This window comes from Notolabrus celidotus, chromosome 2 (assembly GCF_009762535.1).
Source record: "Notolabrus celidotus isolate fNotCel1 chromosome 2, fNotCel1.pri, whole genome shotgun sequence".
NCBI classification, from domain to species: Eukaryota; Metazoa; Chordata; class Actinopteri; order Labriformes; family Labridae; genus Notolabrus; species Notolabrus celidotus.
In genome coordinates, this window is record NC_048273.1 from 37,612,100 (window position 1) to 37,636,398 (window position 24,299).

The 24,299-nt window shown below is 39.4% G+C and overlaps 2 protein-coding genes across 2 annotated transcripts in view; one reads left to right on the forward strand and one right to left on the reverse strand.

Annotated features, from left to right (window-relative positions):
• The window catches only part of gabrb3 (gamma-aminobutyric acid type A receptor subunit beta3), a 42,917-nt gene extending 28,165 nt beyond the window's left edge, over positions 1-14,752 (reverse strand). The window contains exons 1-3 of the mRNA XM_034674666.1: positions 14,715-14,752; positions 14,529-14,620; positions 13,529-13,596 (exon numbers count right to left, since the gene is read on the reverse strand). Coding sequence (XP_034530557.1) covers positions 13,529-13,596; positions 14,529-14,620; positions 14,715-14,731 — 177 coding nt within the window. The 5' untranslated portion in view covers positions 14,732-14,752. The remainder of the gene's footprint in view (positions 1-13,528; positions 13,597-14,528; positions 14,621-14,714) is intronic.
• Positions 14,753-20,625: 5,873 nt separating this feature from the next.
• Positions 20,626-24,299, forward strand: part of gabra5 (gamma-aminobutyric acid type A receptor subunit alpha5) — a 52,350-nt gene continuing 48,676 nt past the window's right edge. Inside the window, exon 1 of the mRNA XM_034674675.1 lies at positions 20,626-21,051. The gene's annotated coding sequence lies outside the window, so the exon portion shown is untranslated. The remainder of the gene's footprint in view (positions 21,052-24,299) is intronic.

Below are 24,299 nucleotides of genomic sequence, written 5' to 3' on the forward strand. Positions count from 1 at the left end.
ATCAAGTCTGAAACTCTGCATTTTGATTTAATCAACAACAAAAAAAGAAGACAATGCGGAAGCTGTCATAAGAAAAGATTTAAAGATGCATTTCTAGATGAAAGAAAAACCTGAAGTTATGTTTGATCATCATTAGAAACAAATAATAATGGTAATAAAAACATCAGATAAAGTTACCCCATGAAAAGACCCTAACCATAAGCTACTACTTTCACTGCAAAAACTCAGAAGCTTACAAAGTGAAACTGTCTCATATTCAGTCAAAATGTCTTCTCCCACTTGATTTAAGATAAATGTACTTAACAAGTAACATTTGAGCAAGATAGAGGGACTTGTTTTAGGACATCTTAAATATCTTGATAAGTCAAACAATCTTGAAATGATCTTGTTTTGAGTTTTTATTTCGAAGAAACAAGGTTTATTTTACATTTCAGACATTTTTCAAGCTGAGATCTTATTTGTAGAAGACGGATAATCTTGATTTAAGACAAACCCTTTACTTGATTTAAGTAAATGCATTTTATTGGAGAATCTATCAGAAAACAGCTCCATTGATAAAAGAAAGAAAGAAAGAAAAGAAAGAAAGAAAGAAAGAAAGAAAGAAAGAAAGAAAGAAAGAAAGAAAGAAAGAAAGAAAGAGAAAAGTTGTGTTTTTTAAGGGTGGGTTACAGTTTTCAGGCACTGTTTCTTCTAAATCAGATCAAAATATACATCCTCAAACTACATGCACACAATGAAACACCTACTTTAGAGCATAGCTGTTTTATCCTAGAAAACAACATGACTGAATATTAGTATATCCAGCTCACTATGAGAAGACATTATATCTCAAAATGCTCAAATTAAACTTTGTCATTTTATTTCAAGTACAAGATGGTCTTAAAGGTGACATATCACGCTTTTTTCATCAATATATATTGGTCTAAGAGGTCCCCAAAACATGTCTTTAAAGTTTATGCTCAAAAAAACACTTTGAAATCCGATTTTGGTCGGCCTGAAAAACCCTCTTCTTCAGCCCTCCTCAGAACACTCTGTTTTCTCTCTGACCACGCCCCCTCCGGAAGTGGATGTGCCTCGGCTCTCCAGCACGTTGATCTAATGTTTACATGTTGGCTGAATATACACGGCTGCTCAGAGATCGCGTTACTTCAACCCTCTGAATCTGATCCAGAATCTGATCCTGACGGAGAGGCGCCTGTAGCAGGACCTTTCTGAAGGATTGGTCACAGATTTAGTGTTTCTTGTTGTTTTATTTATCAGTATGTCGACGTGTGTCTTGGTACACAGCTACGAACATGTAGCTATGTGGCTATGCTAACTAGCGCTAGCACTTTTCCATGACAAATAAAAATCATCCACTAGATCTTCAAATCTGCAGACGTGGGGAGTAAAACCGACCTTTGTGTTTATTAAGACAGCCTACGGATTAGCATGCCTCCCTCCTAAGCTCCTTGTTAGCACACATGTGTGCAGGTAATGAAAAACGGAGGAGGGATTCAGTATTATTTTATACAGTCTATGGGCTGAACAAGCTCCGAGCTCTGACTCCGTGACAGACCGGATATTGTTGTTACGTAACAAAAACACTGAAGTCTGAAACGGCTCGTTTCACACACATTTACAGAAAGGTGGAGAAATCAAAACAGGGGCAGAATGGATTTTTTTTCATTCTCGGGGGGTTTGTAGACATGCCAGGGAAACATATTTCAGGTAGAGAACCATTAAAAAGTCAATTTTGCATGATATGTCACCTTTAAACCTAGAGAAGTGCCGCTATAATACAACTCAAATTAAGGTGAATATATCTCAAATGAAGAAGTGGACATGAAATGTATTAGTGCAAAAATCTTTTTATGAGTGTAAAAATACTAATTGTTATTCTGAGACACTAAGCTTTAAAATACTGGTAAAATATTTCTTAAAGCTTGGGTTGGTAGTCACAGAAAACTAGCATGAATTTGAATGTAGCATTTCCTCAGGACTCTGTCTAACCCCTCCTCCCCTCAGAGCTCCTCCAAAAAGACGCCCCCGCTCACATGCATGAGCGCCGCTGATTCGCGACCATATGATGGTGACTGATTCCAAACCGGTCCTCAGCACATCGTTTGTGTTTTGCACTACGTCAACTCATGTCTCACTCAGCGGTAAGAAAACACCGAAACATTCTCATAGTGAAAGTTAAAAACACAAACAAACATGGCTGCTGTTAGTACTTACAACTGTCATTATCCAGTTGTACTGGTGACACGATATCATTTGTTCTATTGTCAGATTTTTTTTTGCTTATTTCAAGGTAAAAGTACTTTGAAATAAGTTTTTTTTTCTTGTTTTTGGAGGGGCATTTTTTTTTTCCAGTGTTCTACCTGCCTTCTTCAGCCTTATAAGGGGAAGTTCAGTCACATTTATCAACCCTTATTTAATTCTTTATACAAATAATGTCAGTGGTCAAAACTCACATGAAGGAAACTTTTTCTTTATCTTCTTTTTTGGACATCATTACTCAAGAAGAACCCACCAACCAACCGTCTCCAGCACTTCGTCCTCATGTGATATAAAACATAATATACGGACAACTGACCTTAATACGATGCAATAAAAAAAAACATATTCCTCAGCGTGGGCATTTAAAGGCCACAGAGCAGTGGTATGAAAAAGAAAGAGGGAAAATGGAAAGAAACGCACCAACAGGCTGAAATATGAAATTAGAATGATGTAATATTTGGAGCAGGTTACAGGTGATCAAACTAGTCAACAGAGCTGTATGGAAGTAGACTAATACTGGGTGAGTAATGTGCTCAGAGTAAAGTGATCATAGTGAAACAGTAATATGTTGGGTATATAACAGTACAACAGTAACAACTGCACGTTTTTTTTTTTTTTTCATGAAATGATATTTTATACAATAAAAATGTCTACAATTTCACTAATGTAGTTTATCTATCATTCCACTGCTAAAAATCAGACTCACTGTCAGCTGGAGCCTTTTATTCATTTGATAAACAGAATTTGTTTGTTTGTTTTTTCTAATTAATTATAATTTTTATTCCTCACATTCATTTTAATCCTTCATTGTAAAAACAGTTGATCAAAATGAGTTAAATGTAACAGGACATTCATTTTTTCATCAGTTTTCACTTCTACTTGTATTAGTTTACACGGCACACCCACCACATTCAATATGGTGAACGCGCTGACGTATTGGAGCAGCGGGAAAGCACAGTCAATGCGGCGTCTACGTATATAAGTCTATGTTTTGATTATGTGATCGGTGTTTGTGGTTACAGCTAGTCAGCACGTAAGCTAAGTTGGTCATGCTTAGGATCTAAATATTGCTTTTAAATGAGTCTGACATGAGACTTGCTGGGGGAAAAAATATGCTAGCAAAGCAAGGCACTACATGCAAAATGAGCAGCAGAGACATTAGTTATGTCCGACCACCATGTTTGACTGTAAATCTTAAAAAAAAAAAATAATTGCCAGAAAATTCTAATTATTTGAAAATGGAGTGTTTATTGGACCCTCTGACAAATAAACAAAAAAGAAATGAAATAGCAGTTTTCATATATGAGTTTTGATTTGTATCATATTTGATAAATCAGGCATTTTGGTGCAATTTAAACAAACTAAAACATATAAAAACAAACTTTTTGGCCCAGAAAACTTTGAGTTTCCTTCAAATTTTTCCCAAAGTAATTTAAAAAATATAAATGATTTTTTTCTGTATTGCACGACAAAGTCATACTTTTTTTGTATCCATTACACAGCAAAAAAAAACAAATTTATTGTATATTTCTTCTCTGAATTGTTAAATTTTTGTATAAATCAATGAGCAAAAGATAATTATTTACCAGGGAGCCATGTCAGCATTCAATCAGTCATCAATCATCATTATACAGCAGTTTGCATAATATATAAAAATACAATTTACGTTATAAATATCTCAGTTTCTCCTCTAAGTGTACCTGATTATGTCATTTAAACATGTTCTTAAATAACAAAAAGACTGTATGTTGCTTGTGATGATGGAGAGGTCTCAAAAACTGATGTATCAAATATGATACGCTTGGCATTAAAGGGTTAAAGCTGAAAAATGACGACAGAAAAGATCAAGTTTGACAATCTCACATTGCACTATTTTCATTGATTTCAAGTGACGTTACAAATATGATTGGCTGTAAGTTTGTATGATGATGTTTCACAGTGTGATAGGCTTTACGGTGGAGGGTTTATGGATGTAGTTTTTGCAGTTTTTATTGAAAAATGAACTGACATGGTAATTAATACATATACAACAAGCTATGAACAGAGACGGGGAGAGAGCTCAAATAAATCTATTAAATAAAGAGCAGACATGAAGAGTTCTACAAGCTTTCTTACAGTTCAAATCAGAAATGTACTGCTCAGTGTCCTTCTCAAAAGATTTAAATAAAGGTTTGGAGTGACTAAATATGGCTTTGACTTGTGGCTTTTCTGCTCTCTGGATTCTTTGAATTGATGGTAAGGCTGTGGTGTTTCCCCTTTGACAAGAAATGCTTTATGTCACAGTAAAAATTCTCCATACTTATAATGTTTCTAGAAGACCTGCAATAACCGCAAAGACTTCTTCTTCTTCTCCATGGAACTGGGGAAAACTACATCCATTGATTCTCTGACATATAGGCAAAGATGTTGTTTTTTTGTATTATTTGTATATTTTGTATTTTTTGTAATTCACTTTGTATGGCTTTCAAAAACAGGTAACAGAAGAACTAAAATCTGAAGAAAAAACAATTTATAAAATAAATAAATGGACAAAAATACAGAAATCAAACATGTTGTCAAAAATAATAAAATAATTAAAATAATAAAGTAAATAATTAAAATTTAAAAATTATCAAAAAAATAATTTCTTTGCACAGGGAAAGCACTGGGATCATTGCATAGCCAATGACATCTGACCTCTCTGAGTCAATCTGACCACCTGAGCACATCTGTACCCACACAGCCTGCCTTCCACAGGGACTTTTGTTTTTGTGAGGAAGCTTTAGGACAGTGGTGTCCAAACTTTTTTCAAAGAGGGCCACATATGATGTTGTCAGAATACCTCAGGGCCAGTGGCTCCTACTGAGACTTAGGAATCCCAAAATTTATATATGAAATATTTATTTAATAACAATCATTTTAAATTTTGTCTCAATAAATCAGTAACTAGGTAGTCCTCAGTTCTCCACAAACCATGTACACATGAGCAAACGTTATCTTCTTCTGGAGGAAAGTGTTTTTCATTCGGGTCGGGCAATGTGGGAAAAAGTATTGTATCATTATTTTTCTATGGCAGGATCATGATCTAGATTTCATCACACTTCTTGTTTTATGTGGTTTTTAAGACCTTTCTGACAAGCAGGCAACATTTTAAGAACAAAATAATTATTTTCCTGAGTTCTGAACATTTTTGATGCACCAAATTTTGCCTTTTCTGCACAATTTCATAATTTTGATCTTGTCTTTTGTCCTCTTTTGTGTCTTCTGAAGTTTTAGTGTTCATCAAGAACATTTTCACATCATGATAAAAACATTAATTTGAAAACTTATCAACTTCTTGTCCTTGTGTTTCTTCTTTATTGCCGTCTTGCAGAATTCCCAGAGCTTTGGCTTTAGACAAGTAGTCCATATGAAGCTTTTTGAGATGTTTCTGGATTGACTTTAGTTTTGTTTGTAGAAAGAAACTGTGATTAATTTCTTTGCTATAAATAACACAATTGAAGATAGAAGCTTGGGGCCATAAATAAATGGACCTTGGGCCGCAATTGGCCCCCGGGCCATACTTTGGACACCCCTGCTTTAGGATCAAAAACGATGAACTGAAAGAAGATCAAATCTCTGAGCGTGATTGCAGACATACATGAGGCCATTAAAGCCATTATTTGATTGATCTGTGGATTGATTTGATGTGGCGTGTGATCAGGTTACCTCTGGTGTTGCTTAGTTTTGCAGCTATAATGAATCATCTTTGTTAAAATATTACTAATAGCATGAATCTGAAATCCCTCAGTCATAATTATCTTGATGTAAATCAGGTGTATCAGTACAGTGAGAGCACTTTGAGCTCCATTTGTATTTTAAGCACCCTGTTACAGTGAGGAGTGGAAGCATTGTGCTGCTCAGAGGGTTTCTATCCCTGTAGAGTCACATACCACTGCTTCATAACAGTAAAGGCAGCATTGTTCCAGTACAGTACAAAACTCAGCATGTTGTTCAAAGAGGACTATTTCTAGCTGACTTCTCCTTACCTTGTGAGTATTTCTGCCCTGAGGCTATTTGATGTGTTATACGGCTGACTTATTAACTGAGCCCTTCGATATAAATCTGAGAGAACATCTGTAGTTTGAGGTTTTTAAGGTTACGCTCCCTGCAGGCAGAAGGTGGATAATGTTAAAGTGTCAAAACGTAGGGCTGTTTCACTTCATGATGGATCTGTCTTCTAGCTGAGGCTACCAAATATCTGTGTTACAACACTGCAGGAACAATCTGCTTCTTTTTGACAGGAGCTGCTTTCAAAAAGTACAGACTTTATTGGGTCATATCTAAAGGAGGGACTCCTATAGGAAGCATAAACACTGTGTCTTGTTCCCAGTGTGTACTTGCAAGACATGAACGTGTGGTTAAGTTTTAAAAATAACAACACACCAGAAAAGCACACAGAGCAGTCTTAATTTCCGAGCTATAAATAAAGTAGAAGAGCCAGTAAAGTCAGAAATATATAAATAATCCCATTTCCTAGACAACAAGCTCTGCAGCTCGCCCACACAGGCTATAACAGGCCAACACAATGTGTGAATGTGGCTGTTTGAAAGCACAGCTCTAACAACACCAACATGCTTTCACTTCACTGGAACAGAGAGGGAGTTCTGCTGTGGTCTGAACCGGGGTTACAGTACAACTGAGCAGTCAGAGTTACAGACAAATAGAACTCTGAGCATACAGAGTCTCCACATCTGAGATATTTAGAGTGATAGGCACAGAGTGACGGTAACTGGATATCTTGCAACAAAGGATTCTGCATTAATATAGTCAAATTAAAAACAAGGTATTTTACTGGATAAAAACACAAAACAGTTTAAAAATGATGTTTTTCTCCTTTTTTTATTTCAATAAATAAATTGTTATGTTAATTTCTCCAGAGCCGTGAACTGAAATCAAATACTTTGTGTCTGCTCCACTCAAAAAGTCAACCAGAAAACTTTTTTTAACAATAGAGCTAAACCAATTATTAATCTAGGCTCATATTCTGGTTGATTCCAGCTAAATGCAAATAACTTATATATGTGACTATGGAGGGAGTGGGCATACACCAGGATTTCAATGTTGTCTTGAATTAACACAAACAAAGAGAAAGAAAAACGCTGCAGACTGAGACATGAGGACTGAAGCACTCAAAATTAGCATCATGTTTCTCTTAAAGCAGGTTGTTGAGTCTTGTTGGACGCTGCACAAAAATACAATTTAAGAGAAAATTGAAGGAGCGACTTAATGCACCTTGATGTTTAGTTTTTGCACACATGATCTGCCTCAGTATGTGCAAACATAAGTCACCAACCATTGCATCCTCTCTGTTAAGAACAGGGAATTGTAACCCTTCTTGGTGATCTGCGATCTTTGGTAGTGAGACAGTAGTTTGGCCACACATGCTGACAACTCACAAGGACAGAAGAACACAGGCACGGACAAGAAAGGGCAAATGTTTATGTTGAAACAGTTGTAGTTTAGCAAGGTAGTCTCTAAAATCATGATCTTTTAAGAACAATGTGCAGACATTGTTTCCTGGATGGTTGAAGCGGCTGGTCTGAACAACTAATAATAATTTAATTTATCTAATAAAAATTTAATTTATCTAAATTTAATTTAATTTAATTTTCTTTGAACTAATTTAATTTAATTTAATTTAATTTAATTTAATTAATTTAATTAATTTATAATTTAATTTTGTTTAATTTTGTTTAATTTTATTATTTTAACCATCTTAAGAAATATATTTTAAAATAATTGCATTCCTTTAGAGTTCTTTTAGGCAAATTTTATGTCTTTTAAAATATCTTTTATTTCTTTATCTTGACTTGTGTGTTTTTATGAACTGCCTGTTTTATTTTGCTGCCCATGTGAAGCACTTTGTAACTTGGTTTTTGAAAAGTGCTCTACAAATACAATTATTTTTGTTATTATTATAATATTGCAGTATAGTTTCACAGTGCAGAGAGCTGAAAGCATGAAACATCTTAGTATTGGCCTAACAAAGCACCACTATTTGTTAACCCAGAGGTGTGGACTCTTTTCTGTGTCATATGGACACTGGAAACAGCTGAGGGGTTTGTATCTAGATCGTTTGGACACACTTATGTGTCTGGAAAAACTACTTTTCGAACAGCATTTCATTTGCCAACATTTCTTTCTCCCATCGATTGGTCTGCCTAAATCTGACATACATTACTTAGTTTCTCTGAATTACAATTCCCAAAGCTCAGGAGTTTAGCTGGTCCACTTTCTTTATGCAAGTCAGATATCAGCTAACCATACTCCATCAAAACTAAAAGATTCAAACTATTTCTTGAAGTCTGACAATTTTGTCTGTCAACATATCAGAAATCAAGCAAACTGTGTTTCTATGTTTGACTGCTGGAGCTCATTGTGTAAACCTCTGCGGATGAGAAGAAGCTGCATTAACAGACCATACTGATCCAGGTGACCTTTAAAAAGTTGCCCCTATCCCCTTCAAAACGCCTCAGGTTTCCTCCGAAACTACTTTTAATAAAGTCACATTATTCCCTTGGGGTAAAAGTGAAGAAGTGAAGAATATTCTGTTTCAGTGTGAGGTATGTGGAGCAGAGCTGTGCATCACATCAGAAAAGATCCTGCTCCCTCTAAGAGTCGAGGAGATAAACTTGATAATGAGCCAAGTTTGCTTCTTTTGCTCTTGTTTTCCACAGCTTTACAACCCGCCTGAGTCAGGGACTCAGTCTGCAGCAGAGATGCAGAAAGCAGGGCCCACCTTCATTGGGTCTGTGTCACATCTTTAGATTAAGAATTGTACTATTCTAACGTTACTTCATGAAGTGGTTTCTAGAAACTTCTGAAAGGGACTGTATTGAGATTTTCTTTGACACAGGAACAGCGAGATGTTGTCATTATTAATAAAAGTGCCGCTGAGTGCAGCTGATTCAGAGGAAACAACTTTGCAGACTTCTTTATTGCATGTGAAGAAAGTAACCACACCGCTAACAGGAGCGTGTTGAGGTACATGAATAGAGACAAGACATGCACTGCATTGCAGATCTAATCGGTCAGTTTCCCAGCAACAACAGCGGACACTGATTTACCAAAGGTATTCTCTGATCCTCGTTACAGAGTCACAGAGTCACAGAGTGACAGGGGCTGCAAATAACACGCAGCATTAGCATGCACACGTACACAGGCTATACCCTATACACAAACAATTCATAAATAATCAACAAGCAGCTAAGGCTTCTCTGAAGAGAGCAGGAGACATGAAGCTGTTGCGGATTCTCCTTCCAAGTACACAGGTGCTTTGTCACATCATACAGAGAAAGTGTAACCTTTAACATCTGTGTCAATGTTCCCTTTAGGATGATTTTTAAGTTTACAATTTGAAGTTCCAAAAAGCATCTGTTACATGAATCATCTATCGTGTATCAAGGTACCCTGTAGCATCTATTTCAAGGTATCCTTTGGCTTCTCTTTCAAATGAGCTGTTTCAGAGTACCCCTAAAGAGTCTGTTTGAAGTTCACCTTCAGGGCCTGTAACAGGGGTCCCACCTTATACCGCCTGTTTTAAGGTACCCTTAATGTGTCTTTTTTAAGTATGCTCTTGCATCTGTTTACTGTGGGCATTGGAAGGTACCCTTTAGTCATAGTTTCAAAGTGTCTTCTCTTGTCTTATTTATGGTACTCTTACTGCACAGCAGCTGGGTCTAAATCAGTTTGGGATCTGTTTTTAGTTTCCTTTAAGCCTCTGTTTCACAGAACCTGCTGGCTACCCTTGGTTTATATGAAACCCTTTTTTTTTTGCAGACTTCACTTAAGCAGTTGTTTCAAAGTACCCATGTTTTGTTGTTTTTAGGTACCCCTAGATGTTTATATCCAGGTACTCTTTAGAAATGTTGTCAAGCTACACTAAAAAAACATTTTTCAAGTTACCAATTCTCCTTCACATCTTTCACATCTGTTTCAAGATAGCCTTTGTGTTTTTTATTTAGGTACCCTTAGATACTGATGTCAAGGAAGTCTAGAAAAATAGTGCAAAGCTAACCTAAACAGGCATTTTCAAGGTACAACGTCACATCTATTCTATAGTAACTTTTGATGTCTTTTTTTAGGTACTCTTTAGGCATCTGTTTCAAGGTACCTTGTTGCACTCTATTAATGTACCCTCTTGGTACCTGTTTCAGGGTACCTTTTAAGCTTCCAGTTCAAGGTATCTTTTAGACATCTGCATCAAGTTACCCTTTTGGCATCTGTTTACAAAATTGTTTAATCTTAATTTATTTCACACACGTTGTTCATCTGGTAAGGTTTAGGCACAAAAGCCTATCAGGTAAGATTTAGAAAAGACATCATGTTTTTTCTTGAAATTATAACCCATCATGACTTTTTCTTAACACCACTCTTTTCTGTCCACCTCCCACAGCCACAAGTAAGACCTCCAAATGAAAACCACAGGGAATAAGAAAGACATATGATTAAAAACAACACAACAAGCATAACTTGTACTAAGATAACATACATTCAAGTAGTGTAGTAGTGATAATCAGGAACTAAAGGTTTGTCCAAACATGCACACACAGAAACGTTAATGAATAATGTCTCTCATATTTAGAAAGTCCACATTAAGTTTGTCTTGTTTTCTCTCAAATTTATGGCTTCTTATTTTGCAGGGGGGGCAGATGTCTTTCTCATCAAGCTGCTCAGCAGATGACTGACAGCTCTCATCCTCACTCAGACATTCAGATGGAGCCTTCACTGGTCTGACTGGACACCAGACACGCCACTCAGCCAGCTGCCATAAACGTTCGCTGCAGATGAGCCACAAACGAGACTGAAATGGCTGCTGCTCGAGAAGCATTATATTCCTACCAATCACAATCAGTGTCTCCAGAACATGCCTGGAGGTATTTGTTTGCAAGTGACAAGATTTTTTAATGGGAATTTGAGTCATTTCATCAACTCACTGATACGACAGAAATGTATCTGCTGGGCTCGATGTTATCTCTCTAGTCCTGGAAAATGTAAACAAGTAGCTGTTTGTGCAGGATGCTGTTAATCCCCTCCTCTGAATCCTACCAGGTGGTAATTATCACACAGACATGATCAATCCCTCTGGTGGTCTGGTTTGCTTTTGTAGGTCACAAAGAGGCATCAGTGTTAATTTCAGTCTGATTCATAACCAGCCAAAAACTCCTCACAGGGACTCAAACCAGTGTGTTATGAATCTCAGATATCACAGGGTGTGTGTTTTGCAAACGTTTGGCTCTTCTGCGGTTCTCTCTCTGCTGCGCACAGATGCTTTAAAATGCACCGCAGCTCCATTTCATCCCACAGACGTGTCAGGGCAGCATGTCAGGGCTTTTTCCTGTTGGTAGCATGTGATCGGGCATCAAGCTCCGTCAGCACTTCTGAGCGATGATAGATGGCATACAGGCTTTAAACCGCAGAGCCCCTGGTGTGCCAACCACAGCACACACACACCCAATACGCACAGCACGCACACTTCTAGAGATGTAGCATGTTTTTATATTTGAAAAGAGACAACACGGCAGCAGAACTTGCTGACCTTATCTTCTAACCAGACCATTTGGGCAGCTGCTGGAGTCACACAGGCGGTGAACCAGGGTGTACAATCAATCAAGGAGCTGTAATCCGACAAAACAGCCACCGACAACACATGGAAGCACGCATACACACACTGCTCTCTGTTTACAAACTGGACTAAAACAATACAGAATATAATACAGATTATTGTATTCTGTATATTTTTAGATTATGTTCTCATCTTTATAGGGTTGTGTGAAAAGTAGTAGCTAGCTTTATTTATTACAAATGCAACCGCCTCATATATCGACATCATTTCCAGGATGTTAGAAAGTGTCAAAGACAGTGTCAAAGGTACTTTGCTGAAACTTATGCTTCGTATTTAGTTGCTGTGACATCTTCCGATGTTTTATTTATCAGTAAAGATTTATAGGGTTACAGGGTTGCCATGTTAGTTTGCAAAGCATCTGAAGCAAACGGTAACAACTTATTTATATTCACAACAACAGATTGGAAAGATTACTGTGAAAACTCTCACATGCAAAGTTGGCTGAAGAGGAAGTGAGAAAAAATGTATCGTTAGATTACTGCACCTACATTTACATTTTCACATACTGAGGATATACAATTCCAAAAGTAGAAAAACACTGACCAGACGGGATTCTCCACCACCTGATGATCCAAAGCTAAGCATGACTAAGTGATTATCTTAACCCCATCGCACTGATAGTTCAATAAAGACGACCAAAGCAGTCCCTCAGGACCCCAAGGATACACTTTTTATAGCAGCTTTGCTAAAAAATGTGCCGCTAAGGGCACAAGTAGGCTGACGTGTAGAAAATCATGACAAGGTCCAGATGAGTTTTAAGTGTTTGTTGAACAAAAGACTGGAAAAAATGATCAAACTCAAAGCAGCAAAGATGTAACTCCAAAACAACAATGATGACGACGTTCAGCAGACAATATTCAAACCCACTCACTCTCTGTTTGTCTGTCTCCTGCCACACAACTGCACATGAATAAATCATGACACCACACCTAGGTGCAAACTGCTGTAAGTATTTGTTAGCTCATAAAAGGTGCAATGTAACAAGTTATCAGCAAAGGTATAATATCCTTTATGACTCCTCCACTAATTGAAGAAACTGCGTTAGCAAAATGTTAACTTACTGTCCATCACAGCTGTATGAGGTACGTTATTTATGTACTAAAAATAAGGAACAATGGTAAACATGCATCCATCATCCACATTCCTTATACCCATACGGGGTCGCGGGGGGGCTGCAGCCTATCTCAGCAGCTGGACAGGTCCCCATACATTCATAGGTGTGACACAAAAAGACAAACTACCATTCACACACACACTCACACTTACAGGCAGTTTAGAGTCAGAGGGAACCCACGCAATCCACATGCTAGCCTCCTTTCCAGGTGAAGGTCAAACCAGGAGCATTCATGCTGCGATGATAAATAGTGCTATGTATAAAAACCTGCAAAACTGGATGCTTGTGCCGACATCCCCCAGGACCCCAAATACAAAAATACACTTTTTAACAACGTCATGAAGATTTTAAATGACAGAAACTGGAAAAATCATAAAGGGTTCCTTGCAATAAAGTATAATACGTTAGTTCTGATTAATCTAAGTCCTTAAAGAAAGACAACACATGAACTATGTGGTGAATAATTGATCACAGCACCACAGACCAAAAACTTGAACCAAACTTACCATATTGACTTCTGACACCATGTCTATACTCGCCACGTCTATACTCATGCCAACAGCGACCGGTCGACCTGAAAATACACAAAACAAACATAAAAGTCTGAGTTAATGCACATCCTCTGTGAAGACTGTAAATACAACAACCATCTACCTAAACCTGATCAATAACAGTATATCTTAGCACTCTCTGTTGCTATATTGTCTGTTGTCTCATTTTAGGAGCAATGTTATTGTATTTTTTAATAGAATATATGTACACTTTTTAAAATGTGTTTACATACGTAGTTTTAGTTCTGAGTAACAGTGTTCATGCTACCTTTGTGTAGCTTTTCCTTGTTTTTTCTTTTTTTAAGTTTTTATTAGACTCAGCCAACATATCACAAAACAACAATGCAGCCATTAGAATGAGAGGCAAAAACAAAACAAAAAACAAGACTTCTGAAAACACTTAGTCCATAGTCTGAAAGTAAAAATGAATAAATAAATAATAGATAATACAACATTTTAAATAAGTCAATACAATACAAAAAGAATATAAAAAATAACCATCATCATTTTAAAAGGAGGAATTAATAAATACAAATTATTTTTTTTAACTTGTCCTTGTTTGAAGTGTAATATTTTAAACATGTTTGTCTCTACATTAAGACTTGTGTAAAGCCAGAGTCAAAATCCTCGTATGTGTCTACACACTTGCTCAATATCTGATTCTTAATATAAACTAAAGTCACTCAGTTTGATAAAACTGTGGTTAAAATGCTAGGCAAGACATAATAAATGGCATAAAGTGCTTAACAGAGTTAAAACAGCACATTCAGAACATAAAGAGGACTAATCTGACATTAAGAAACAATAAAATATTAAAATGTATAACATATATTTATGTGGAAGTAAGAACAAATAAATGAACAGTGATATACTTTAAAATAAAAATATTTATCTAATTTTTTTTTACCATGCTAAAAACTGTCAGGTAACGGGAAGCTGTGAGGGTCAAACATACCTCCAAAGTCGGGTCTGAGACGGATGTCATATCCTTTCAACAGTTTGTCCACCGTGTCTTTAACGTAAGACATGTTTCCGGGCTCGTTGACGCTGAAACACACAAAACAAAGGATGTTGAGTTTTATTATAAGGACTAATACTCTCACCTGTGTCCGGTCTGAAGGTTTGGACCTCAGACTCTCACCTCTGCGCACAGCACATCACAACCACGACCAGCGGCAGAGACACACACTCAAAGACCCCGGGCTTCCAGGGTCCCCTCATCCCCGGTGTGAAGTCTGGGTGGGTGTAAGAAGTTAAAGAGGAATCCCCGGTGCTCAAACTCCAACCGAGCTCCGAGTAATCAGGTGAAAGCCCTTCTTCTTCTCCTCCTCCATGGTGTCTAATGTGAACTACAACATGCTTCATGAGGCAGAGGAGCGCGCACCGGGCTGTCAGACGTGTTCAGAGCTGCCTGGGATGCAGCAGCAGAGCCGGGGAGCCTCATGCAGGCTGCTCCGGACCTCCATCCTCCCTCCGATCAGGGTTTATCATATCTCCATTATCATCGCACTTTAAATCCACAGGTCCTCTCCTCACAAGAGTTAAAAACTGGGGTTTGATGAGTCCCTCGCAGACCCTCTTCAATGCAGACTGAAGCTGACTCTGACTTTTAAAATCTGACTCAACATGTCAGTGTGTGGAGCTTGTCCTGGTCATTAAAGTCCACGTGACAGACTGTGGAGCATATTTAATAGCCTGTCCTGAATTGATAATGTCAGATGAGCAGGAGTTCGATGATGTGAGGATGATAAATAGGCTACTGTGTGCCTGTGAGGGGAGTAGACTAAATGTCATTAATCTGCTATTTTAACTACATTTTGCTGAAGCTCGCAGGTACTTTAACTTAAAGCACATTGAGACACTCAAAAAGGTGGATTGTTTTTGCCTTTTTGAATTTAATGAAACTACTCCTAATTTTAAGACATAAAAGAAAGGGAACAACCCCTACCCAGGTAATGTATTCATCATAGGAATGGATAATAGATTCTGATCAACATTGAGTGCTATTTAAGAAATGATCTATTATGTAAGAGGCGGGTGTTTGACTGTTGACTAAACTAAAGGCCGTGCTGTTATTTTGCAGAATATTTGTTTATTTTGTTGAAGTGTGACCTAGTGTAATCAAGTCAGATTTTTTGCTGTTATCTGACTTTTTACATCATATTTTTGTAGGATATGTACAAGCTGAAGTTTGTAGTTGGTAAACCTATGCTCTAAAAATGCATCCACGTTGCAGCACTTTACAATCAGAGAGCGTCTGTAATTGTCTGAGGGAGCTAAAGCACCCCATGACACAAAGCATTCAAAAATCAATCAGTAAACATGATGGGTCAAAACATTTAAAGCTCCTGTTAGGAACTTTTAGCAGGTTGTGAAGCAGACTGAAATTGATATTGATGTCTCTTTACGACCTAAAAAGGCAAATAAGAATGTTCATTATAACACAGGAATACCACCAGATCCTTTTCCGGACCGTCTCCGATCCGCTGCAGTCCGGCTCTGTGCTCTCTCATCCCTCAACACTCACCGGTTGTGTTTTCAGAACGCAGCACGGAGCAGGACCTCCGGACAGCTGGAGTCATGTGACCAAGGTTTTCCCGCTGTAATCACTGAATCAAGGATTCTCCTCCTCCTCTTCTCATCCATGTTGTCTTTCTGGTCCTCTGAAAACCTCTGACCTGTTGACTCCAGGCCTGGCTCCGCTCATCATGACTTTGGTTTGTTGTTGTAGTTAAGTGAAATACGATCTGGTGATAACACAGAGTGTTTTATTCTGAAAATTAACTGGATGTGTTCATTTCGTTTTGGTGAAACCTGACTTCCTGTCCCGCTCCATCTGCTCTGTTGAGATTGATGCGTCGTGCTCCGGCATGCGGCACAAATAGAAGTCTTGTGTATCGGATCCAGAGGGCTCTGACATGCCGGATCAGAGACGCAGCCCTGAATGAAACGGAGCGGATCCAGTGGAAGTTAACACATTGACTAGAATAGAAACCTATCAGATCCGGTGCTGTGACGGACCAGAGACAGATCGGACACGGATCTGGTGGAATTTTGCCGCAAGAGTGACTATTTCCATGAAGTTATTTCTATTGTTTGAAACCACTGGCCGGGGGGTAGGTGTCAGACGAGCGATGAACTGCACACTGCTGAAACATCCATTTTTCACGGCAAAGATTTTCAATGAATGACATATTTGGGTTGTTAAAGAAAGGATGCACATTTTTTTTTGCCAAGAAACACAACACATATAAGAAATACAAGTACAGGGTGTGAGCCAAGACCTCTTCGTCCACAGGGGGCCCCAGAATTGACACAACTCGAAGTTCCTCACAGGAGCTTCAAGTTTCCCTACAGGGATGCTAAAAACATTCCTAAGAGTCCAGGTGTGAAATTTGGAGATAAAGGTGAGTAAATGTAGAAGAGTTGTGGTCACTGTCCCCCTGATAGGATACTTAGACCAGCTTAAATCTTTTATATACTATGAAGCTGTTTCAGTCTACTTATGAGTAACTTGCAAATTGGTTTTCAGCTCTCTCTGTGAAGATCTGGCTTCTGTGTCCTCTCAAAGAGCTGTTTTATTCTCTTTGCTTTAGCTCTTTCTGTAGTGGAAGGAGTTCAATATCACTGCAGGGGCCCTAATGTGCTCCAGCTGGACTCTTCCCAACACATCAGGCAATTTAGATCTCTGCTACATTTAAAAAGTAATACTACTGCTTTACATAGCTTTTCAGTGAGTGAATCTTACCTGGTATCATAGATAGCGTACAGCTTTTTGTTCCCGTCAACAGCATTCCTGCAACAAAAAGACAAAGAGAGAAAGTGTAAACACAGGGTGGACTTTTCCCTGTTTTAAACCCACGCTTTGTTAAAACACACCCACCAGTCCACACTCATAAAGGTGCTGCAGCTTCACAAGCAGCTCATGCTCTTGTTTTAGTGGAAATAAGTGTGAAAGGAATCCCCTCTGTGAGACTGAGTGAGTTGCAGTTGACCCTGCGCCTGGTGCAGATGAATGCAGCATGATGAAACACAGCACAAGAGTTATATTTGTTCTGCTGGCAGACGTGTGTAACACACTGTCTCCTGCTGCATCCTGCACTGTTTAATCAGGACTCTTTTTTTTTCAGGTTTGTGCCCCACTTCAGTCAGGCCCACAACACACTGCACTAGCAGCAGGCGTATAGAAGACAGCAGTTCAGAGTTATAATGAAGTAACTGTACTGTATGCACAGACTGCACTTTTATATTTAGATGTTTTAACATAAAATCTTAATATCTGCTGTAATGAGTCAGAATGCCCTCCATGTGAAGCCAAACTTAGTCACTGAGATCACTCCATTCATGATTTAATATTCCACTGAAACTCTTTTGGCATATTTTGGCAGCAGTTGAAATTAAGAAATTACATTCACTCAGAATTGATTGTACAAATGTGTGATATTCACACGTCTACAAGGGTGGCCCCCCTTTGCAATCTGATTGGCCACCCTATATGCTAATAATTAGAATTTTCACATAAAGCATACCTCATATTATTGTGTACTTGGATGATTACTGTAAAACTGGTGTGTAAGAGTAAGCCACTACTTATAAATCGGTGCAACCAATATACCAGTATTAAATGCGGAGAGAGGAAGTTTGTTGTGTTACAGTATTTTGCCCAGAAGATGGCGCTCAAAGAAGTACGGGGCCACTTTGATAGCAAGGAAGACGAGTCTAACTGAGCCGCTTTATACCGACTTTTCTCCCACATTAGGTTGTAAACGTGCATTTCATGAAAACAATGGTATACTGTTTGGTAAATTAACCTTGTGGAGTGCTGCTTTTGATGGAAAGGCTTCTCAGTTTAAGACAACAAATGACCACCGGATGGGTCATGACACGAGTCTCAGTGAATTGGTCACAGGCAGTGGGTCCATCTGTACGTCACAACTACAAACCAAGCAGCAACCCCAGCGCGGACTTGAGAAATGAAGCCGATGCAGCAGAAGTGATAAGAACTGCAGTTCCTCAAGTGTCCACATGAGGCTGGCTACAATAGCCCCAGAAGCCACATACAGTACATGCTCATTCAAAAAGCTGATCTCTACAGCAAAATAAACATGTTTACAGCCAAGAAATGATTTTAGCCTGAATAGCTAATTTCTCTATCCCCACACATACAGGGCCTGAAATACAACTCATGAGTTCTAAAGATATTAGAGTTACATGTTTGTCCTTCTGAGAGTATTCTCCCTCTATGTTTCTTTGCTCCTCTTCATCTCAGAGGCAGCTATTTGTCTCTTTCACTGTGACATTAACACGAGACTGGAGGAAGTGAGCACATACTCTGAGCGTCCACACAAAGAGCCAATTAAACAGGCAGAGGCTTAAAGAATGTAATTCATCAACCTGCTTAAAACACTGCAATATATTACAATACATTGTGTCATTACCGCTTTATTGTGATATGTATCCTCATGCCAGATTACTGAGGTTTCATCATACTGCACATGTTTGCACAGTGCTAATGAAAAGTGTAAGAGGGAAGTGGTTCACAGGATGGCTGCACAAACATGATCATCATATAAAGAAGAAGCAGAAGAAGAAGAAGAAGAAGAAGAAGAAGAAGGGGATGAATTGCTAAAGATTCAACTATATGAATCTGAAAAGTCAGTTACAATGAGTTAAATCCTGAACAAGTGCAGCAACATTATGAAACAAACACAGTAATGCAGGATTACTAAAAACCCAAACACACCTTCAAAACACATGCAGCTCTGATTTTCATACTTTACATGCTTTTTGATAATGAGATGAGATGTATTGATTTGAGGTGGACTGATATTGATTTTTCCGGGCCGATACTGATCATTACTGATTTATACTTCTGCATGAAGTAAATGAATTGACGGCATAGCCTACGTGCAAAGGTCTGCGCAGTTCTGCGTAGCTCCAGCACCTACGCAGAGGCCAATGCACGTAGCCAACACACACCTCCTCCAAAATGTAACTACACATCGATCCACAAATCCTGTGATTGGTCCGCTCGCTGCTCATCGGCCATGCATTACATCTCCTCCGATGTGTCCTCTCTATTCTTCTTCTGATAAACAGCAACATGTATCAGCTGTAGATTAACATAATATGTTATGAATCTCTGTGGAAAAGGAAACAGAAAGCGTAGCGTGGCCAGAAACAGGCGACCCAACTATCAGAGAGACCACACTGCCCTCTAGTGTTTCGACAGAGTATTGCTGCGCGACACGGACACATCGACGCACAAGTATGTAGTGCTCACGTCCGTGTCAACTACTGCTGTGTAGGGGCGACCCAGAAGTATAAATAAGGCTTAATAATGTGAAATTCTGAATTTGGAATATTACAGACTCCAGCAATACCTTGTTAAAATTCCTTTAGCACATTTTTAATTAAAACTGGAACTTTTGACATCATGTGCAGGAGTTAACACTTAGTTATGTCACACAGTCCTGTGACATCTAGTCAATCAGAGGAGAGGTTACAGATGGAAAGTCACCCCTTCATCAGAGCCAAAGTAGCGCTCTATTAATGAACTTCATCATTCAGGTTATCGGCCAACTGTTCAATATCACCTGATTATCTGTCGACCCCTAGTATTGATACTGATTGAAGTTAAATTAAGGGTAAAAATCCATCTTATACCTCTGCAGTTTATCAGTCAGGTCCATCATCACAGCCTGCCATTGATGACACTAGTGAAGCCAGCAACAGAACCCCAACACTTAAATGTTGTAACACTGCAGAGTCCAACATTGATTCTGTGGAGCTGAAGTTTGATGAAACATCACAGAAAATAAACACTGTGATATTTGGTGCTCTACATTTCACTGATTAAAGATCAGTAGGTGGTTAATAAAGATTTGAAGAGGCTGCAGAGATCCCTCTTTTGGCTCTCATTGTTACTACTGATACCCTCTCTCTCTCTCTCTCTCTCTCTCTCTCTCTCTCTGCCATGCCGCCCCCTCCTCTGCTATCTGCCTCCTCATCTCTCTCTCTCTCTCTCTCCAGCATCTCCTCCTCTCTCCTCCACACATCCTCCTGTTCTCTCCTCTGCTCTGCTCTCCGCACTGCACGCTTCGTCTCTTGACTTCGCAGTAAACTCTGTTCTCATTGTACCTCTCCTCTGGATTCAGTGTTTGTTGGATTTTGTGCAGAGCTTGCTGTGTGCTCTCGCTCCCCGGAGACCACACTGTAAAGGATGGTCGGTCAGCAGAAGTGTTGGGACGCTTTTCTCCTCCCGCTGCCAACCTTTTAATCGCTCTGGGGCGACATAAAGCTCGCTGACAGTGAGATTAGTCCACCTCTGTCTTTCCTCTCCTGTCCCCCCTCTCTGATATGCAGTAACCGCGCGCGGATGGAGGTGACGTTCTGCAGAATTGATGCCAAATAGTAAACAAGTGCAATCTGCGCTTGAGGAATCTGCGGAGAAGTTTGACTGCGCATCGTCTTGTGTGGTAAGATTTGGCAGCTGCGGCTCCGCCTGTGCAGCACAGCGGTGTTAAAATAGGCCAGAGTACAGAGATGTGGTGGCATGTGTGGGCATGGTGTGGAGAATATTCTACAGTACTGTGTAACCGAGCCGTGCAGATTCTGGTGCCGAGGGAGCCGCACATCTCGGAGGCTGTGGACTCGGAGAACCGCGGACTGTGAGGATGGAAGAGGAGAGGAATAGAGGGTGTTCACTCTTTCCGTGGAATTAGGCGGCTTGTGCAGGGATGTGGTGCATGAGTGAGTCGTGAATGAGGGGGATGCGGTGCAGGGTGCGTACAGTCACAGCAGAAACACTAAGGGGGGTTTTACTGATGGGTCCTGCTGCGGTGTAGGAAGAATTGCAGGATTACAGGTCTCGGACGTCGTGCAGATTAATTATACAGGTAGAGGCATTTCACACCTTTAGCTCGGATGATATCCAGCTCAGATCACCCTGTCTTGGGTCACAACTCATTAACTTACAAATACTATACAAAAGAGGCTCAGGCAGTGGGTTGTGTGTGTGTGTGTGTGTAGGAGAAGGTCCAGCAAAGAAAGGACACATGTTAGAGGTTCTTACTGTAAAGACATCAACCCAACATCTGCAGCCTGTGCAGATGTTGGGTTGTAGGTTGCTGCATTGAGCATGATTCGTATCTGCGTATCTTCAATTTGAAGCATTTGTGCACCAGAGAAAAATTTACGACACGCTTTACATCTCACCTCTTCCTCTCCCTCTATACGGCTCTGGAGATGGGTGCGATAGGCAGGTGATAGTAGGATGTTTGCAAAGCTAGAGAGGGGAACTCTGCTCTCTTCACATATCTGCTGGTATCTGCAGGTCCTAGATGTTGTCATGCAGTGTTGAGAAACGCAGAATGTGACTCTATGTACATTAAGGTGTGTGGAGGATGCTGCATTGGGCATCATGACCCCGAGTTTGCTTCTGTGATGTAGCATTTGTGCGCCTGAAAGATGAACTCATCACTTTACACCTCCAAAGTTCTCTCAAGGCTTTAGGAGAGTGTCCAACAAAGATTCAGACATTTTTAAATGTGCAGTTGCTACAAATGTCTGTGTCACAAAAAGCAAACTGTTATGGAAGAAGAATGGAGTGTGTATGCTGCTGCATTAGGCATTGTGGCTCAAGATTGTGCTTCTTTGATGTAGCATTTGTGCACCTGAAATATTCACTCGTTCCAAACAAAGTTCTCTCAAGGCTATAGCAGTGAGATGGTTGAGTGTCCAACAAGGAAAGGACACATGTTTGCAAGTGTGGGGTCTAAAGAGGACAATGTTTGGGCTATTCAGACATTTTTAAATGTGCAGTTGGTGCAAATATCTGTGACTTGAAAAGCAAACTGTTATGGAAGAAGAATGGAGTGTGTGTGTGTGTGTGTGTGTGTGCGTTGCTGCAGTGGGCATTGTGGCTCAAGGTTTTGCTTCTGTGATGTAGCCTTTGTGCACCTGAAAGATGAACCCATTGCTTACCATCTGTAAGATTTGACAGAAGAGGTGAGACGTGGACTTTTAGAGAGTGTCCAACAAAGAAGAGAAACATGTTTGCAAGTCTACAAATTGAAGTCACTTCACTATACACATATCTGCATGGAGGTTTCTGCATTGTTTGGCTGTGTGGATAGATACGCGTCATTAACGTTGCGTTTGTGCACTTGTTTAGGATTTACTGATCACTCTACACTTTCACCCTCTACAGACGAGGCTGTGGCAGGGAGTTGAGTGGGTGTAGATGTTCTAGCAATGGAAGGACACATGCGTTTGCAAGTCTGAAGACAGAGAAAGAAAGTAAAACATTGAGTTATGTGGAGACCAGATCATCTTTGGGTCTTGCTAATGTCTTTTAGTGATGAGAAGGGTAGTTTCTTATTTGCAATGAGTACTCTGGATGTGCTTATGAGAGGGAGTAGCTGTCATCTAACTGCATAACTCAAGAGAGGGTCCAACAAAGAACGGATACACGTTTTCAAGTCTACAGATCTACGAAAGGATATTAGCTGCAGGTCTTAGAGGCGTTTCTGTGTTGATGGAGTGAAGAGGTTTCTGCATTGGGCTTTGTGACTCTGGAGTTTCCTTTGTGATGATGTTAGTGCACCTTGAAGATCGACTCATCACTTTACAGCTTTACAGTTCTTTAGAAAGGCTCTTGCAGTGAGCAGGGTGGGATTGAAGAAGCTACAACAGGAAGTTTGCTTCACTCACACATCTGCTAACATCTGTAGCTGGATGACAGATATCGGCCTTCAGGAGTCCAAACAGTTGTGGACACGGACACTGACAGTCAAAAGTTTGGACACACCTCATTCAATGGTTTTTATTTATTTTAAGTATTTTCAATATTGTAAATTAATACTGAAGACATCAAAACTATGAAATAATCTGGTTTTGCTATAATATGGATTGCAACCAGTGCTTCCAATTTAGTGACTTTGTGGCTATATTTAGTGAGTTTTCAGACCCCTCTAGAGACTCTTTTTCAAAAAAGTGAGTAGCGACAAACCTTGCGACTTTTTAATGGAGTTAATGTTAATGGAGACTTTTGGAGACTGACGTGAAAGCACATATCATTCTTACTCTACTCAACGAGCAGTGGATGCTGCTGTGAGTCCCTCCTAGCTGCATTCAGAGGAGGAGGCGTTCATCCCTCAGCATCCAGACTGTTAATGTATCACCAATGTACGAAGACACCGCTGGCTGATCCTGCCTACTGTCTCTTTTTTGTACCATTTAGATAGTTAATGTAGATTGTATACAATAAACATCTTAAAAATGCTACAGTTGAAAAATGTAATGTTTTACTTTGATTTTTTATAGGCTCCTAAGTGTAGTTATTAACATATTTAGTGTGTTTTTTACTCTCTTTTTTTGTTTCTCCCTCAACCTTACACGTCTCTCTCAGACAGCGTCCATTACAATTCAGATTATGCAAATTAAGTGATGACGTCATTTAGCGACTTCTAGTGACTTTTAGGACAGCCAATAGCTACTGTCCTCTCTGAGGAGTTGGCGACACCGATTACAACAGTAGTCAAATAGGGCTATCCATTGTGTACTAACCCTACCTCTGAACAACACAACTGATGGTCTTAAACCATAGACTGTAAGTAAAAATGGACAGCGTTGCTCCGCCTCTTCCCGTTGTACAGTTCTGAAGCCAAAAAATCCCGCTCCTGGGCGCCGCCATTGTGCAGCCAGAGCCTGTGAAGCCTTTGTA